Source organism: Hydra vulgaris, chromosome 04 (assembly GCF_038396675.1).
Source record: "Hydra vulgaris chromosome 04, alternate assembly HydraT2T_AEP".
NCBI classification, from domain to species: domain Eukaryota; kingdom Metazoa; phylum Cnidaria; class Hydrozoa; order Anthoathecata; family Hydridae; genus Hydra; species Hydra vulgaris.
Window position 1 is genome coordinate 4,949,190 of NC_088923.1, and position 20,096 is coordinate 4,969,285.

The 20,096-nt window shown below is 26.9% G+C and overlaps 1 protein-coding gene across 4 annotated transcripts in view; it reads right to left on the bottom strand.

The window, feature by feature from the left end:
• LOC105848876 (calcium-activated potassium channel subunit alpha-1) overlaps positions 1 to 20,096 on the bottom strand; it is a 108,370-nt gene that overhangs the window by 10,436 nt on the left and 77,838 nt on the right. For all 4 annotated transcript variants that reach the window (XM_065795296.1, XM_065795298.1, XM_065795299.1 and 1 more), the window contains 6 exons: positions 19,929 to 19,994; positions 12,391 to 12,480; positions 2,433 to 2,509; positions 2,049 to 2,133; positions 1,822 to 1,930; positions 282 to 377 (listed from right to left, as the gene is read on the bottom strand). In XM_065795296.1, coding sequence (XP_065651368.1) covers positions 282 to 377; positions 1,822 to 1,930; positions 2,049 to 2,133; positions 2,433 to 2,509; positions 12,391 to 12,480; positions 19,929 to 19,994 — 523 coding nt within the window. The remainder of the gene's footprint in view (positions 1 to 281; positions 378 to 1,821; positions 1,931 to 2,048; positions 2,134 to 2,432; positions 2,510 to 12,390; positions 12,481 to 19,928; positions 19,995 to 20,096) is intronic.

Here is a 20,096-nt window from a genome sequence, read left to right on the forward strand (position 1 = left end):
TTTGTTTAGCGACTCTAACTCCACTACAAATGTTGCAACTCTGACTTCACAAGTCTGGCTCCACAGCCCTGGGTAACTTTGAATACATTTTAGGTGTTTTAGGATTTGTATTTATCACCTTGATATATACAAATCCTAATATTATTAAAACTAACAAATTTTTAAAACCTTACACTTTATACCATAAAACTTACACACTTAAAATACCTCTTTTAAAAAAATATATTATTTTACAGCTAACAAAAGCAGAAATTATACTTATTAAGAGGATAAAAACTTACAAGTTTATGCAGTTCCAATGAAAAAACATATTTAGATGTTAAAACTAAAACCACCACATGATTTTTGAATTTTTCTGCTGCTGCTTCTTCTATGGTCTAAATTTTCAAAACTATTATTGAATTTAAATTTTAAGTAAAACTTCAGTATTAAATTTAAACATAGTTTTGAGGAGCAATTAGAAGCACTATAGAAAATTGGCCCAGATACCAGTTGAACAACAAGGCGGTATCCAGGTATCCATAAAAAAACATTTTTCTTTTTATTAGTTACAAAAAACTTTTAATGTCATTTGTTTGGAGTTTTAGTCTTTTTCATTTATATTTTAACTTTATATATATATATATATATATATATATATATATATATATATATATATATATATATATATATATATATATATATATATATATATATATATATATATATATATATATATATATAACTACCTATATGCTACCTGGGAAAATATATATTATTAATATATATTTTCCCAGGTAGCAAGATAACCATCAACAGCTTAGGAATCAGCTCTTTCTATCGAAGATGATAATAATGGTTTTTTGGATAATCTAAAAAGGAGCAAAAACCTGTAAAAACTCAGATCAAATCACAATGTATCAATGTTTGATAGAAGATTGAAACTCAATTTAAAATGTATTCAAGATCCATTTAAGAAGTATGCAACTAATGATTAGAGCGGACAGAAGTATAAAAAAAAGTAAAGAAAAAAAAAGTTGGAAAAAAAAGGTTTAAATACAAACATTTCACTCTGATTAATGCTGGTGTGTTTATGAAAATGAGTCACAGGGAAAACTGACGAATTAAGGAAATTGCAAGAAACTAGAGTGTGGCATGATAAAAACAGTCATTTCTATTAAAAGCTCATAGAACCAAACTCATAGTTGATCTAATTACACTTAATGTCAATTTCTTATTTAAAATTTAAGTCATACACTGTCTACCTCTAAAAAACAGTTATTTACATACACTGCGTCAAAATAAATAAATAAAAGTGAAAAAAAGTGAAAAAAAAAATGACTATATAAAAATTATGTTAGATAAATAAAAATGCAATAAGGTCTCATGAAAGCTGTTGAATCTATGAATCTTTCACTAACTGTGAAACTGTGTTCTTCTACAATCTTTCACTAACTGTGAAATTGTGTTCTTCTACAGTCCATTGAACTTTAAGTTTCTTTAGAAGAAATGAAGACTGTTGAACTTTCACATACTATGAACTTTTCACCAACTATAAGTCATGTTACGCTTTTCACCGACTAAGAATTATGTTAAGCTATGAACTTCATTATTGATAACTTAAATATAACTTTTCACCAACTACAAGTTATGTTAAGCTTTCACATAGAAGTTAAGATTCTTATAAAATTTAAAGAAAAACTTGTGGTAATATTATGCTTACTATGTGACTGTCAATTGACCATTTATAATAAGTGAATATAAAGAAAAAAATCTGTAAAAAAACTATCAGTTTACAATTTAATTATTTTATTTTATCTAAGTTAAATTAATTAAAATCACCATTTTAGCAACATTAAAAGGTCTACTTTCACACCAATAAAATGTTCCAGTTTGGTCAAATTTTGGTTTTTCACCATTAGGAAAATAATCTTCGGTTAACAAATAAGCACTAAAATGATACAACTATATTGTACTACACATACTAAAAATTATAAAGAAATAATAACAACATATGAACAAAACATAAAAAAAATAAAATATATAAAGTATAAATAAAGATTTTCTACCCTTTCATTTCATTTTCGAGACTAACTTCAAAAACGTTTAAAAGGTTAAAATCCACATTGGCCTCTGAAACACTTTTTACTTGATCTAATATATATATATATATATATATATATATATATATATATATATATATATATATATATATATATATATATATATATATATATATATATATGTATGTATATATATATATATATATATATATATATATATATATATATATATATATATATATATATATATATATATATATATATATATATATATATTTATATATATCGGTCAATAATATTAAAACACAAAAAGATTATTAGTTAAATAAAAGATATTAGTTACTTATTAATGGATACTAGAAAAATATTTATTTAAATAAACAAACATACTTTTTCTGCATCTACATTTTACCATTATTTTAGGATCAATCAGATCTTTGTGGCATGATGAACAATATCGCAGTGCCCTAACAAATAAAATATATATATATATATATATATATATATATATATATATATATATATATATATATGTACATATATATATATATATGTACATATATATATATATATATATACATATATATATATATATATATACCTATATATATATATATATATATATATATATATATATATATATATATATATATATATATATATATATATATATATATATATATATATGAAATTGCAAAATTGATTGTAATCAAAGTTGTAATTGTTCAGGGAGGCCTAGAGCAATGCTGAAATAGCAAGTTTATCTGTATTCAAAGTAAAAGAAATCGTACTTGAACTGCTTCTGAAATTTGCCCAGAACTTAATTTTATGTGGGAAATACTAGTATCTGCTTCAACTGTAAAATGATACCTTTGCAATTAGGGCTTAAAAGAATGTGTTGTAATTAAAAAACCATTACTTAGAGAACATATGATAAAAAAAAGCATGATCCCAACAGTAAAGCATGGTGAAGAATCAGTAATGGTCTGGGGATGCTTTGCTGCAAACAAAATTGGTGACCTTGTGCCCATTGCAGGCATTATAAATAAAATAATACTACAACATTCTCCAAAAACATGCATATTTAAGCAGAGAAAAATTTTCGGGTCTGGGATATGTTTTTCAAAAATTATTTTCCAACAACTTTTAATTACTCATATTGCAAACAGTATGAGTAATAAAAAATTATTGGAAAAACCTGTTTTGAAAAATAAATAAAAAGTATACTACATATACTTCAAAATACATTGCTAAAAGTATATTCTATTGTAAAAAATTATAGATAAATACATAAGATGAGAAAAGATTTTTTTTTATGTGCATATTATTCAATTATATTATTATATATATTATTAAATAATCATGTAATTATCAAGTGAGCCCAAACTTTTGACTTGTAGTAGTTATGTTTATATTAGGTTATATTTATTATATATTATATATATTAGGTATAGTGGTTAGGTATATACTATGGTTATATATTAGGGTTATGACTGTTTGACTTTTTTTTTTGAAAAAAAAAATTTCCTGTGTCAATTGATGAAATTTTGTTAGAAAACATTTAAAACATGTTCAATTCCTCTAGGTTGTAAAAAAAGGTCACCCTGCAATTAAAACTACGAATTGTCATTTATTTAATCTTATCACTGCTTCTATTAATACGTGTGGCTTTGCTGAAAATCATTTAAAACTTCTATAGATTAGAAGTGTTTAAAACTTTAGAACATTTTGGAAAATTCCAAAATATTTTAGACGACTTTAGAACATTCTGGAACAATTTAGAACATTTTGAAACAATATAGAATATTCTTGAACAATTTAGACTGTGTATATATAGCTGCTAATTTTATCTAATTTTATAGATATTACAAAAGTAACAAAAGGTGACGTACAAACCTAGCGATAGTAGCATTCAGAAGAACAAAGATGTCTGGACCAGTAATCTGGTAAAATTTGAAGACTCTCATAAAAGAAGAAGAATGTTGCCTAAGGAAAAATTTTCACTGGAAAAAAAGTGCAGAAAAATATTCACTGGAAAAAAAGTGCAGAAAAATATTCATTGGAAAAAAAGTGCCTCTCCAAAAGCAAATTGTCGAATGGTACCAATTCCTTGGACCAAAAATCAAATTAAGAAAGGAGCAAATAGCGGAAATTTCCAAAGAAGTCACCAAATCGGGGTCAGGGCAATAACATCCGTGAAACAACATTCGAAATTTCATCGATGTATAATAACATCCGAGAAATAACATCCCAAATTTCATTGATGTATAATAACATCCAAGAAATAACATCCCAAATTTCATTGATGTATAATAACATCTGTGCAACTACATCTGTAGATTTTTCGGATGTAACTACATCCGAATTTTTTTTTTTTTAATAATGCATTATTTTAACCAGATGTAGTTACACACCTGATTTTTTTCGGATGTAACTACATCTGGGAAAAAAGTAATTTAAAAATGCATTATTTTAACCAGATGTAGTTACACATTTGATTTTTTTCGGATGTTACTATGTCCGGAAATTTATTTCATTTTATTTTTTATTTTATTTTTAATAATGGGTTATTTTAGGCGGATGTAGTTACACATCGAGAAAAAATCCCGGATGTAGTTACATCTTTCTAAAGATGTTATTATGCATCGATAAAATTTGGGATGTTATTTCTCGGATGTTAATTCAGTAAAGAAAAAAAGCGGATGTTCTTACACAAAAATGCACGGATGTTATTTCACTACTCCGCGGATGTTGTTGGACAGATGCAGTAATCTTTTCCCCCAAATTGTGGAAGATTTCCTCATGAATCTAACCAAATTATACGAGCAAAGCTTAATAAAATACTGAAATGTTATGATGAATGCGTCAAGTGGGGAAGCTACGTATCCCTTGATAAAATTTTTGATATTACTAAAGCGGATGGAACATGGTTATCTTCCAAGGACAAGCGATTGTACCATCTCCAAGTGGAAAGCAATGGAATAGTGGGATACTCTACAGGCCAAGCAGCCAGTAAAAAAATGATCCATCCCTCTAAAAGACAAAAACTTTCTTGTAGGTTATCCTACTCATCATCTTACTACCCTGGCTTTAGTGATTCTGAGGCTGACAACAGTAAATATGAAAACGATAAAGAAGATGAGACTACTCCTACATCAAGCAGAAAACATCATAAAAGCAAAATTGCAGTCAACTTGGTGACCTACACAAGAGTATCAACAAACAAAGCTGCTAACATATACAAGCAATTGGCTCGTGAAGGCATTGACATCCCAACTCTATGTCAATTAGTTATTTACATGTCAAGAATCAAAGAAATCAAGCTGAAAAAAGAAATGATTGAAAAGTTGCATATGGAAAGTTGGTCCTTACACTTTGATGTTACACAAATGTTCACAGAGAGATGCATCAACAAACCTCAGTTTATCAGTCGTCAACACCATGTATTAGATAGAATCCTTCGTTTGGTGATGGATGAAGAACTTGGAAGTAAAACACAATTGCCGAACATCAAATATCAATTTGTATCTCAACTGTTGAAGGAGTACGAACAACTGAAAACACAGTTTGTAGTGGAATAGAAGTAATCCTCGAAACATCAGGCTGGAGAGATGATATGAAATTTTTATCTCATCTCACTCAAGTGTTCCAATTTTTTGATGAAAAAGGACATTTTCCATTGATCAGGTTTCAAAAATTATCCAGCATAAAGAACGATAAAGAAGAGACTACTCCTAGCAGAAAACACTATAAAAGCAAAATTGCAGTCAACTTGGTGACCTACATAAGAGTATCAACAAAAAAAGCTGCTAACATATGCAAGCAATTGGCTTGTGAAGGCACTGACATTCCAACTCTATGTCAATCAGCTATTTACAAGTCAACAATCAGAGGCAATCAAGCTGAAAAAAGAAATGATTGAAAAGTTGCATATTGGAAGTTGGTCCTTACACTTTTATGGTAAGCATATTAATGGAATCGATTATCATGTGGTCGTCCTTAAAAATGAAAGAAGAGAAATCAATTTGGATGTTCTGGGCTTGATAGATGGCAGGGGAAAAACTATTGCTCAAGGATTTCTAAAGTCTTTGATGAATTTCACCTAAAGAATTCAATACAGAAAATTGTTGCAGATACCACCAGAGTTAACACTGGAAAAAAGAATGGTCTAATATTGCAACAAATGTTCACAGAGAAACGCATCAACAAACCTCAGTTTATCAGTTGTCAACACCATGTATTAGATAGAATCCTCCGTTTGGTGATGGATGAAGAACTTGGAAGTAAAACACAATTGCCAAACATTGAATATCCATTTATTGGAATATCTAACAACTGAAAACACAGTTTGATAACAGAATAGAATTAATTCTTGAAACATCAGGCTGGAGAGATGATATGAAATTTTTATTTCATCTCACTTTAGTGTTCCAATTTTTTGATGAAATGGGACATTTTCCATTGACCGGGTTTCAGAAATTACCCAACAGCAATGCGAGGTGGAATTCCAGAGCTAAACTACCGATCCTGGCCTTCATTTTAATTCCTTCAACAAGGACAGTTCTGCAGAGATTTGTATCATATGTCGATTTATATCGTAAGGCTAGGCAGATCATTGGTTTACAGACCAACTGTACAACAAAAACAACTTTAATAACTTGACTAAAGTACTGAATCCATACAAAAAGGCTTTAAGCTCTTTGAAAAATCACTGGAAGCGAGAGCCATCTGTACAACAGATCACCAGAAGTAATTATTGGGCAGAGTGTGCAATCAAAGCAACAAAGGAAATGTATTCGTCATGCAAAAATAAAGACAAATTGCACCTTCTATTCCTTCTATGCAACAAGCAAGAGCAAGCTCAACAGTCTGAGTCGTTGTTGGATTGAAAATTCAACAATAACTCAGACCATTGTACTACTTAGAATGCCATATAAATAGTATGGCATTCTAAATACATTTGAACATATATATATATACACACACACACACATATATATATATATACAATAGATAGTAATTTTGCTTTCAAAATGTTGACTAGTAAGCCAGATTGGCAAGCTTGTGACTATTCCATTTTAACTCAATGAACATAGGGTAGATTAATGACTTCAAAGACTAAAAGTACCTCTTAGTATATCTAACTGTTCTGTATTTCATAAATGTATTGCTTATAAAATTGATCTTTTTTACAATAACATTATAAAATGTTTGCAATCTGCTGTGGCTGACGTGATACCTCATTGGGGTTTAAAAGTAAATTCGGAATTTAATATTTTTTATATTATATTTTTATAATATATAATATAATATAAAAATATAATATAAAAAATATAATATAAAATATATATAATATAAAAAAAATAAATATAAAAATAAAATATAAAATAAAAATATATATAAAAAATATAATATAAATAAAAATACAAATAATATAATATACAAATTATAAAAAAAACTTAGGCAGTACTTAAACTTGCTTTTAGGCTATGTAAAAATTATACTAAGCTGTCAGATGTGCAGAGAATATCAATAATGGCGATTCTTCAAAGTTTTGGAACAGTGTGTATAAAATTAGTAATGTAAAGGCAACCAATCATGTTGCTAGTATTGGCAGAGTCTGGTGACAAGGACACCACCACTACATGGAAGACACATTTTTAAGCACTATATAATTCACTTAATGATAACCAGCATGGAATACAGTTTTAAAAGAAAATGCATTCTTCATTGCTAGATATACCTGTTAGAGTTACTAAAATAGATGTTACTAATGCTTTGAATAAGCAAAAAAAGAGAAAATATGCTGGACCAGATGACTTGTTTATGGAATGATTTATATATGGAGGACATAGATCGTCTTTCTATCTAAGTATTTTTTTTTAATTCATGGATTGTGTGGACATTTGCATTCAACAATTTGTGAAGCCATGATACCTCTAGTAAAGTGTAAAATTGGAGACTTACCAGGTATAAATAATTACAGAGCAATCGCAATCTCTCCTGCTTGTTTCAAAATACTTGAAGGTATTTTATTAGAAAGAATTAAATCTCATGAGAATGCTGATGATTTTCCGTTTGGTCTCAAGAAAAATCATTTCAATGTCTTGTAAATATTATTTAAAAAAACAAAAAAACTATGGAACATAGGTGGAACTTTTTTGAACCTTTTAGCATATGCCGACAGTATTGTACTAAATGCTCCGTCTTGGTTTGCATTGCAAAATTATTAACTGCATTAAATGTTGGAGCCACTTTCATTAACATGTCATTTAATACAAAAAAAAAACAGTAGATGTAACAGAGATGTAAGATTGTGTCAAGCAATTTTCCTGTTTACCTTAGCTGTATGTTAATTAGTATTCATTGACAAATTCAAGTATCTGGGTCACATAATAGAAAATGGTTTATTTGATAATGCTGATATAAATCGAGAGATTAAATGTCTTCATACGTGTGCAAACATATTAATCAGACAATTAATATGTTTGCCTCTCCCTTTCTTTGCCTAACATACTGACATCTATTCTTTCCAAATATTTGAAATTTAGATTTGTCTATAAACAATACCTTGTTCCATTTCTGCCACTCTTTGTGCTCTCTGGCAAACTTTAATCTTTTTTCTTTATTATCTTTGTGTAGTAAAGGTTTTTTTTATAGCTACACAGCCTTTTAATCAAAATTTTATTAAAGATAGTCGCACAGAAGATGCATGTACTAAAGTTCCACTAGCTCTTTTAAGATCTTGAACGAGTTCTGTGCTTACTTTCTTGCGATTTTGTGGCGCTGTTATTTTTAAAAACTGTTCATCGCATAGACTTGACTTCTTGTGACGACCAGACTTTTTTTTATCCGCTACATCACCAGTTTCATTATATTTTTTAAACTGAGGCTTGCGAACAACTCACTCGTTTGGCTAATTCAACTTGACTCAAGCCCTCTTCATGTAAAACAACGATGCAATTTCTGTCATTTATTGATATCTTGGCATTTTATTAATACTGAAATTATATTATTAACAAAATCATTAACTAAAATAAATAAATATAGCTTTATTTAAAACAATACTTTAGTTTAAACTAATAAAAACTCAATATTATTTACTTACATTAATTTAAATTTGCATTTTTTTAAAAATTTTTTAGGTGCTACTTTCTTTTGCACAGTACTGTATACACACACACACACACACACACACACACACACACACACACACACACACACACACACACACACACACACACACACACACACACACACCACACACACACATATATATATAGAAAATACTTTTTTTTTATTTCGAAGAAAATTATAACTTGAAAAAATTTGTCTCTGTTATTTGTGCAGAACAAGAACTATCCTCTATTTTGGAGGTTGAAGAGAATTTTTCAACAGAATTTGTTTCAAGAGGAAATTTCAAAATATATTTTTTGATGAATCTGATTAAAATATGAAGAAACGATTATGTCCATCAGAAAAATATAGACAAGAGGTTTACAATAAAAAAACCAATTTAATGCTAGAATTAAACCTTCTAGCTTTATTTTCAATATTAAAAAGCTATCAACAGATTGAACAAATATTTCAAAATCTTGATGGTTCATATTGAAAATTAAACTAGCTGAAAATGAAAACAAGCATTTATATATATATATATATATATATATATATATATATATATATATATATATATATATATATATATATATATATATATATATATATATATATATATATATATATATATATATATATATATATATATATATGTTGTCTGTGCCATTACTGCAATTAAATGAAATCATTTTAAATCTTTTTTTAAAAAAAAATCTAAACATTAGAAGCAGAAAGTATATTTTTAAACTCGAAAAAACTCCTACTACCCATCAAAAAAACTCTACCGCCCACTGGTGGATGGTAGGGACCAGGTTGTCTACCACTGATTTAAATGCTGTTAAGATAGAGCACCAGGCAATATCTATGACAACTAATACAATAATTGTCTAAAATTTTATTTGTAATTTTCTTTTTTTGTTTTAGATTATTTGTAAACCAATCAGTTTAGGTTTGGATTTGAAATTTTTAACTGATGTAGACTATTGGCTGTAAACTATTTTGTCCAAAAACAATACTGTTTGTAAAGAAGTGTTGTCAACTTGAGCACTTTTTAACAAATTCTGATACAACATGATATTTTTAATCTTTAATACAGGAGGCCATGTAATTGAACGCTTTGTATCTGAACTTTCTTCATATTAATGTATTCAAAACCTTAATATTGCTTATACTATTGCATAAAGTCTCCAAAGTTGTTTTAACAAAGTCTAATATTTGTAGTTTTTGATTATACCCCAGATGTAATAGTTCTGGTATCATTTAAGTGGCTCTTCTTTAAACTTTTTTGAGTTTTTTGATCGTTTTTTTATGATAGGGATTTCAAGCTTGAGATATCACTTTAATGCATTATCCTATAGACAACAACTGTTAGCCAATTAAAAACTAGTAAATATTGCTATTGCCAATTAAATTATTGCATCACAGAAAATAAACAACTATAATGGCTGACAGAAAAATATTATTTTAATACTAAAACATCATTATTTACAACTTCTTATGAAGTTTTCTCAAAAAGCTGCCTGCAAATGATGTAAATTTTTACAGTTATTAAATGTGCAAACTGACTGCTTTCAAATTCAAAAAAAAATTTCATGGGATAAAACATAAGGTCTTAGGTGACCTTGAGGTATTTGTATGTTGTACTTTTACACTAAGCTGATAATATCCATTAAAAGCAAAAAAAAGTTTTTAGCACTTTTTTTCACAAGAAAGTAAAACATAATAAGAAAGCGAAATTTAAATTTTAATTATTATTTAAATATGTAAAAGTAAACTTAAAGTTAAAATTGTTTAAAAATTATATTTATATAACAATATATAAACGTTTGTATGTATAAATGAGTGAAAGTAAAGTTGAGTTAAAATCATGTGTGTAATATATGTAATAATATTATATAAAAAAATTTTAAAATTTTTCCTAACAAGTCTATTTTGCTTAAACTGTTTTGTTTTTTATTTAAAAAAAATCAAGAACATTAAAAAAAAAATAAAAAATATGTTTTCCATCTTGCCGATGATTGGAATCATTGGTTATTTATTTCCACAGAGAACAGTGCATTAAAGTATCTTGCAACTGAAACAAAAGTTTATGCAAAAAAAAACAATATTTTTGACAATATATAATATATACATTGTCATTAATTGACGTTTATTATAGAATTAATTTATTTTCTTAACTTGATCAGGTAGAAAAATAAATTTTATGATTTAATTATATTCTTGATGCTGAATTCCTTTAAAAATCATTTAAATTAATATCAAGTTTTAGTTTAAATTTGTTGGTGAATGGATGTTGGTGAATGGAAATCACCTAAAATTTTCTATAATACTCAAACATCCTTTGAATGCCATTTATAGGCTATTACAAGATATTTGTACAAACAAAATTTCTTTTAGTGGTAAAGTTACTCTAATGAGTAAAGATTTTGCACAAATACTTTCAGTTGTGAGGAGAGAGCAACCTGGCAAAGTTTTTTAAAACTTTCTTATCATTATATGTTCAATGATTCTCATTAACTGAAAATTTAAGGGTTCAGATTGAAAAAGATATTTTTTAAATAGTCTTTAATACTTGGCAGTGGTATACTAAATGTCGAACCTGATGATCCTTAGTGAGGGTGCACTCATAAGGAAAAAGAATCTATTGTCAAAACAATTTTTGGTGAAGTGGAGAAAGCTGATTATACAAAGTGTGCTATTTTAATACTTACAAATGTTAATTTATTGGCAGTTAGCATTGTCTTCTGGTTGAAGAAACTCTGGTTCTGGGTGTTTCAAACTATTTAGGGGCAGATAAAATTTGAAATATTGTAATCAAACTAATAATTTTCTAAAACTATATTCTAGTAATTATATTGTAATATAACTTATAGTTTTTTTTTTAAGTTTTTAAACAATTTTTCTGAAATCAGAAATGTCTGTTGATTGCTTAAAATCAAAAATTAGTTATAACGCTACTTTGAAACTTAGATCTCAAACCTGGACTTTGTAACCGGTCACCTTTTTGCTTTGTTTATTTTATAGATGTTGCTTATTTCCCTTGTTAGTACAGAAAAGTAATGCAAGAAAAGTCAAACAGTTTGGTAAATAAAGTTAATAAACTTATCATACCCAGCTCCCATGACCCTTTTAAAGGTCATTATTTGCAAGTGTAAAATGATAATGATAGTATAAATTAATAATATAAAATTTACAATAATAAAAATATGATAAAAGAATAATAAAATACCTTTCAGCATATTTTAATTTTTGAGCAAGAAAGAGACCAACAGCATTTCTGTTTAGCTTAAACTTTTTGTTCATAGGGTTGATAACAAACCTAGAAAAAAAATATTATCAAAATCCCAGAAGAACCCAAAACTTTTCTACAAATATATTAATAAACAGCTAAAGAAAAGGTAGAGTTCATTCTCTTAAAGTCACTTTAGGTAGAAATATTGAAACTCTTCCTGATTTAGTTAATCTTCTTAATTCAAATTCATGTTTACTCTTGAAAGCTCTGGAAAACTTCCATTGTTAAACAAAAGTGATAATAAACCTGAATAGATTTATAATAACAATTTGGCTTTCTATATCTCAGATTTTGGATTATACCCACTCTCTGGAAATTAGCAAATATTAGTCCAGTCTATAAAAAATTGGAAATTAAATTACTTGCTGAAAACTTAACCTACTTCATTAACTTCTGCTGCATGCAAAATCTTTAAAAAACTTGTAAAGAACAAAATTTAAAAGCACATTTAAAATAATAACATACTCTCTGTAAACCAACATTGCTTAGCTTTATCATGAATCATGCATAACTAATCTAATAGAGACTTTTGATAATACTTCATCTTCCATAGCATCTCACTATTTTCTTAATGTAGTCATAATTTTGAAAAAGCTTTTGATTTTGCACATTAAATATAAGATCTTTCAAAATAAATAAAAAACTCAATGAATTAGTTCCTTTATTTCATTATATTTCAATTAACAATTTCAGCTGTTTTGGTTGATGTTCTTAGTGGTGTTCTTCAAGGTTCTGTTCTTAGTAGTGTTCCTCAAGGTTCTGTTCTTGGGTCGCTCCTCTTCATTCTCTGCAAAACAATCTTGCTCAACTTACTGAAACTTCTGATACAAATAATACAAAAATTTTTCTAAATCCTTATTGTCTACTCTTGGTATATGAGCAATCAATTATTTTTCACAAAAGCTAAACATTTCAAAATGATGTGTTATTCATTATGGTCAAACCAACCCTCATTATATTTACTTTTTTCAAAATAACCAAGATATAAATCAATTTCTAATAAACTCTACTAAAGAGAGTAATTTGGGACTGTATATATATATATATATATATATATATACATATATATATATATATATATATATATATATATATATATATATATGTATATATATATATATATATATATATATATATATATATATATATATATATATATATATATATATATATATATATATATATATATATACAGTCACGGACAAAAGTTTGGAAACACTGTAATTTTTAGTGATTTTTTAGGATATTTCATTGCAAATTACCTTGGCACCCGTAAATCATTATATTGATGCTTGCATAATATTAAAGTAATTGGCTATTTGATAATACGTGTTAAAGTTGATCGTATAAACAAAGTAATTAAGGCAAATTTGGATTTTATTACCCTCTGCAATTCATAAAGGTAAGATTAATTTTGTATCGCTTTAAATAAATTTGTTGTTATATTTTATTTCTTTAGCTTTGTAGAAAAGTGAGTGATAATAAGCTGTAGCTAGCTGTTGCTATGTGTAAAATAAGTTAATGACTGTAGTAATAATGAATTAAATTACTGTAATTGTAACTGTAATTGCTTACCTGTATACAGGTGTGTAATTCAGGTATACAGTACAGTACATGTAATGTTAAAATTATTAAGAAACTATACTGTCTGTAAATACTGAACTAACTCAGGCAAACATAATTACTAATCATTTCTTTTTTTATATTATATCAATTTATTCTTTTTTTTATTACAGGATGGGTAAGAAACAAGATCTGAAAGTTACTCAACGAGCCCAGGTGGAAATATTGCGATCCGAAGGCAAGTCATTTAGAGCAATTGGGCAGATCTTAAATATATCACCTGGTGCAGCTTGTAAAACATTTAAACGGATTTGTGACACTAAAACATATTCATCACGCCCTCACTCTGGCCGACCAAGGAGAACTACAGTGCAAGATGATCGTGCAATTTATAGGATTGCTGTATGCACACCTTGTGCAACGTCTGGGTTTATAAGAAGTAGATTACTGGAAAGCTGCAGAAACCTGAGCTACAAAACTATTCGAAGAAGATTATCTGAAAAAGGTTTGAAAAGCTGCAGACCAACAAGAAAGCCAAAGCTGTCATTGAAAAACATTAAAGATCGATTGCAATTTTGTGAGAAATACAAGGGCTGGTCCGAGCATGATTTAGAACAAGTTATGTTTAGTGATGAGTCAACATTCACACAATTTACTTCCTATGCACCAAAAGTTTGGCGTCCAACACTAATGAGGTACAATAGCAAGTACGTGTTGCCCACTGTCAAACAACCAGACGGAATTACCATTAATGGCAATGTTTACTTAGGTTTTTTAAAAAAAAATTGCCTAATTTTATAGAAATACATGGAACCACAGTCTTTCAACATGATGGGGCACCATGCCATGGTACTAAAGCAGTGAAACAGTGGCTTACATCATCAGGTTTTTATACGCATACAATTGTTGCAGCAACTATTAGCAATATTAACTATAATATTTGAAAAATTAAATCTTGTTTTTAAAAAAAGTGAAAATTATTTAAAAATTGAGATATTAGGAAGCGTCAAAAGTATTCATACCTCTCAAAGTTTTATTTAGTATATTCGAGTTTTTTGTTTTATTTGTTAATTAATTTTAGTATGAAGTCCGTGGGCATCGATAACTGCTTGCAAGCAATGAGGAACACTATCAATTAAGTTTTGTAAATAATTTGAAGGAATATTATGCCAAGCTGTCTCCAAAACTAAAAAGAAGTTTTGTTTTTTGATACTGTGCTCATCCCTATTAACTTTGCCATCCAAATAATGCCACAAATTTTCAATTGGATTGATATCTGGACTTTGTGCAGACCAATCCAACAATTCTATTTCATTTTCTTCAAAATATATTTTGACAATTTTACTAGTATGTTTTGGATCATTGTCTTGTTGGAAGACAAATTGATCCGTTAATCTCAATTTATTGACAGAGGGCATAAGGTTGTTTCTCAAAATATTTACACATCCAGCTCCTGTTAATTTTTCTTCAATTTGAACTTAGTTACCAACTCCGTTATAACTAAAACAGCCCCAAACAAGTACATTATTATCTCTGTGTTTGATGGTTGCTTTTATAGTTTTTTTATCTCAGGGTTTTCCTTTTCTTATCCATACATTTGGTCTTTTTTTGGAATTCTTTAGTTCGAATTTACTTTCATCAGACCATAAAATTGATTTCCAGAAACCTAGTGTCTTTGAAAAGTACTTTTTTGCAAAGGCAAAGCATTTATTTTTATTTTTTCTCAAAATAAAGGGTTTTTTTGTGACGCGGGATCCATAAAACCCTGCAGAGCAAACGTAGTATTGTTTGTTTAGAAATGTTCACATTTAGTTTCTCTTTAATAGCTCTGGCAAAAATAACAGGCTCTTGCTTTACTTCTTGTACAATAAGCCTATCTTCTTGAGATGTTGCTTTCGGTGGACGGTCTGAACGTGCTTTATTTTGCACACCTGCATTCTTTTTATATTTTTGTATTATTGATTGTACCATTGCCTTGCTTTTATTATATTTTTCAGCAATTTTTCTATACCCAAAGCCTCTTTCATGATCATCAACAATTATTTGCTGTACGTCAACACTAATTTTGTTGGTCTTAGGCATTTTGGAAAACTTTTGACATAATACAGAAAAAGAAGTTATTTAAATATTTAAAATTTTACGTATATAGTGTAGACAAACAAAATTAAATAACTTACCAGCAAAAACAATCAAAGATAAACTTACAACACTAAATAATTCAATAGGTATGAATACTTATGTTGTATTTAAAATTGCACTTTTTATGTTATATACTAAATATAACTAAACATAATAGCTTAACATCTTAATTATCACCACAGAATTATTCTTAATTATCGTGTTTACACATACTTATTTTTTCATAGCAATAAAAAATAAACACATCAGAGTATGAAAACAAAGTTTAGTAATATGCTTGGGGTATGAATAATTTTTTCACATACTGTATATATATATATATATATATATATATATTTATATATATATATATATATAAATATATATATATATATATATATATATATATATATATATATATATATATATATATATATATATATATATATATATATATATATATATATATATATATATATATATATATATATATATATATATATATATATATATATATATATATATATATATATATATATAAATCCTTAGTGATAATATTTCTAATAGTTATGTAAAAGTCCTAAAAACTTAGTAAATGCAGTTAATATAGAAGCTCAAAACATTGTAAAAGTAATTAAGTTAGATGCTAGAATTCAATCAGTTGCACCAGTACAAGTGTTTATTTCACTAAAAGCTTATAAATTTATATTTAAAAAAAAACTTCCTTGTGAGCTACTAGCTTCTTCAAAAAAAGAACTGGGGATTAGTAAAACTTAATTGGATGAAATTAATAATATCATTTGAAAAAAAAGTTAAATTTGCATTAGTGGAAAACATTGCTGTGATAAAACGTTTTTCTAAAAACAGCAATAAAAATGAATGCCCAGTCATGCAATTTGGTATTAATGATTTTTACCCCTCAATTATAACAGAGATTTTAGATAAAACAATAGAATTTGCAATAATCCAAACAGAATATGCAGAGGACAGTATTGGTTTAACTAAACAGCAGGAAAAGTTTACTGTATTTTAATGAGACATGGAAGAAAAAATACACATGAATGCTTTGATGTAACAATGAGAATTTTTAATGGTGCAGAAATTTGTGAGTTTGTAGGTTTATACATTTTTAGCCCTTCAAAAAGCCTAAAGATTATTATATATTAATGTAAATTCAAATCATCCATCTCAAGTTCTAAAACAAATTACTATTTCAATTAACAATAGAGTAAACCTGAACTCTTTTAACAAAAATATTTTTAACTCATCCAAACTTATTTATAAAGACGCTCTTTAAAAAAGTGGGTTTAGAATTTTTAGCTAAAATTTAAAAAGAAAATTGCAAAAAAGCGAAATAGAAACATAACTTGGTTTAATCCCCTTTTCTTCCCAAACATTTTCTTCCCTTTAATAAACTGCACATAATATTAAATTGAAATACTATCAAAGTAAGTTACAAAAAGTATAAAAAGAATTATAAAAAACCACAATATTGCATAAACAGTAATTAATTTAACCGAAAGTGAATAGAGAAAATCTTATGTCAACCAGAAACAATCTTTTAAACATAAAAAATACTCAAAGGCATTATGCAGTCAAAATTTGTTTGGAATATAAAAGAAAAAATATTAACTTTGAATTAATTTTCGTTTCTTCTAAAAACTGCTCTTGCCTATAATAATTTTTCCAAAAAATGTTCATATTATGTTTGCAAGAAAAAAATGTTCATGTCATGTTTGTAAGAAAAAAATGTTTATGCTATGTTTGCAAGAAAAACTTAAAATATTTAATTAAAAAAAATATTTAAATAAAAAAAATTTATTAAATAAAAAATCAGAATTAATTTCTAAATGCAAACATGAAAATATGTACTTTCTAAAAAGTTATGAAAACAAATGACCAAACCAAAATTACCTATATTCTAAAGAATTCTTTACATAATTAACTTTTACAAAAATACTGTAGCTTATGTAACTTCCTGTTTACAGAAAATGAAAAAAAAAATAAATAATAACAACCTATAACTTCCTGCGAATATTTTGATTTATAAATTGAACTTTTTAAATTTAGATTTTCTTTCTGATGATCTGAAACTGACAAGTTTGAAGTATGAAATATGTTGAAAACTATGTTGAAAATTTTGAAAAGTGTTTTCAATTTCCCTTAAACTTAATGTAATTTAAACAAGATACAGTTTATTTGTCATTTTAATTGTCAAATGTCAAATAATTTTAAGTTTCTAAATTATTCTTACATTATTTGCTGTAAAATAACGATGAAATAGTTTATTACTTGAAAATAGGAGAAACTGACAGTAAATGCTCAAGTTAGATTTGTATACTATTTTTTTAATAATTAACTTCTCTGTTCTTTAAGAATATTGATTACTCTTTTTGTAAAATAAGCTATCATATTTGACATACACATCAAACAGATGTTTTGCTTACAGTTGAATAAATAGAACCAAAAAAGTTTTGATCAATTCATTTGCACTTACCTCAAACACATGAAGTTTTTTTTTAAAATGTCATTGCAACCCAATGGCATCAAAAACTTAGACAAATCAATGAAGATAGATCCAACCTCTTCATTTTGATAAATTTTTTAGAAAATAAAGTTGCAGCTAAAATGATCTTAAATTAAAAAAACCAAACTGTGTGTTGTTCATTAAAAATATTTTTCAAAAAAAGCCTCTGGTTGGGAGCAGAGGAGATTAGTGCCAAATTAACCAGGGCAAAAACTCACTCACCCAAATGTCTGTCTAAGGCAGCACTTGTTTCAAATTCTTATTTGTAACTGGTTGTTTACAAAAAAAAAAAAGAAATCTATGAAGTTTTAATGTATTCAAAAGCAATTTTTGCAAAAATAAGCACCAACTTGCGTTTAGATATTTTAAGTCTAAATTTCTGGTAACTTGGGTATGTGGTCTTTTCTGAATATATTATTCAAAACAGTTGTTAAATCTCTAAAATTATTTTATCCATAAATTAGCTTATAAGGCAGCATTTAAATAATAAAATAACTAGATATTTTTGTACCTTTATTTGTCTCAGAATAAATAAATATAAATTCTTTATAACTCTACATGTAAATTATTTTACAAATATGTTATGCTAGTGCTATTTGATATTTAAATTCTGATTTGTATCCATTTCTATTCAACATATAATATTTTGCATTTTCAATTTTTTGTGTTTTTAAACAACACATATAATAATGTATTATGTAAACTACTGGTTTATAACTATTTATTATATTTTGAATTTTTACTATTTTTGAATCATTTAAAAAAACATCAACAAAAAAACTTAGACTTTCATCTAAAAGGGTTTGATTGCCCATATCTCAATCAATCTTTACCAACAAACCAACAAAAATATTTATTTGCTTTAATGGACCAACAAACTTTAAGACATTAAGTCCAACAAATTGGAAATCAAAGTTTCTTTTTTTTTCTTTTTTTCTTCTGCATTTTTTAATTAGTCTCACAAGATGCCACTATATTATATACATGAAAGAGCCATCTGTAGGGGCTTCAGTGCATGAACTAAAACCTTGGGAAAGTGTGACATTAATAAAAAAGGTAAAGACAAAACTTTTTTTATTTTTGTCATTATTCTTTGATATTCTTTAATATTAAAGAATAATGACAAAAATAAAAAAAGTTTTGTCTTTACCCTTTATATTAATGTTACACTTTCCCAGGGTTTTAGTTCATACATTTATTAACACATTTATAAGCATGTTTAAATTATCAATTACATTAAAAAATTCATGTCAACAATAAATATTACTCTTTTCCATTTTTTGTCTTTATTTGGACCGCTATCAGCATCAATCTCAATTTTTCAAAACACAACCTGCAAAAAAATATAGAACTGTTGATTAATTGACAGAGTTAATATTATTAATGTAAAGTACAAATTTTATTCTTAGTGCCAACACAATGTGGCATTTGAATA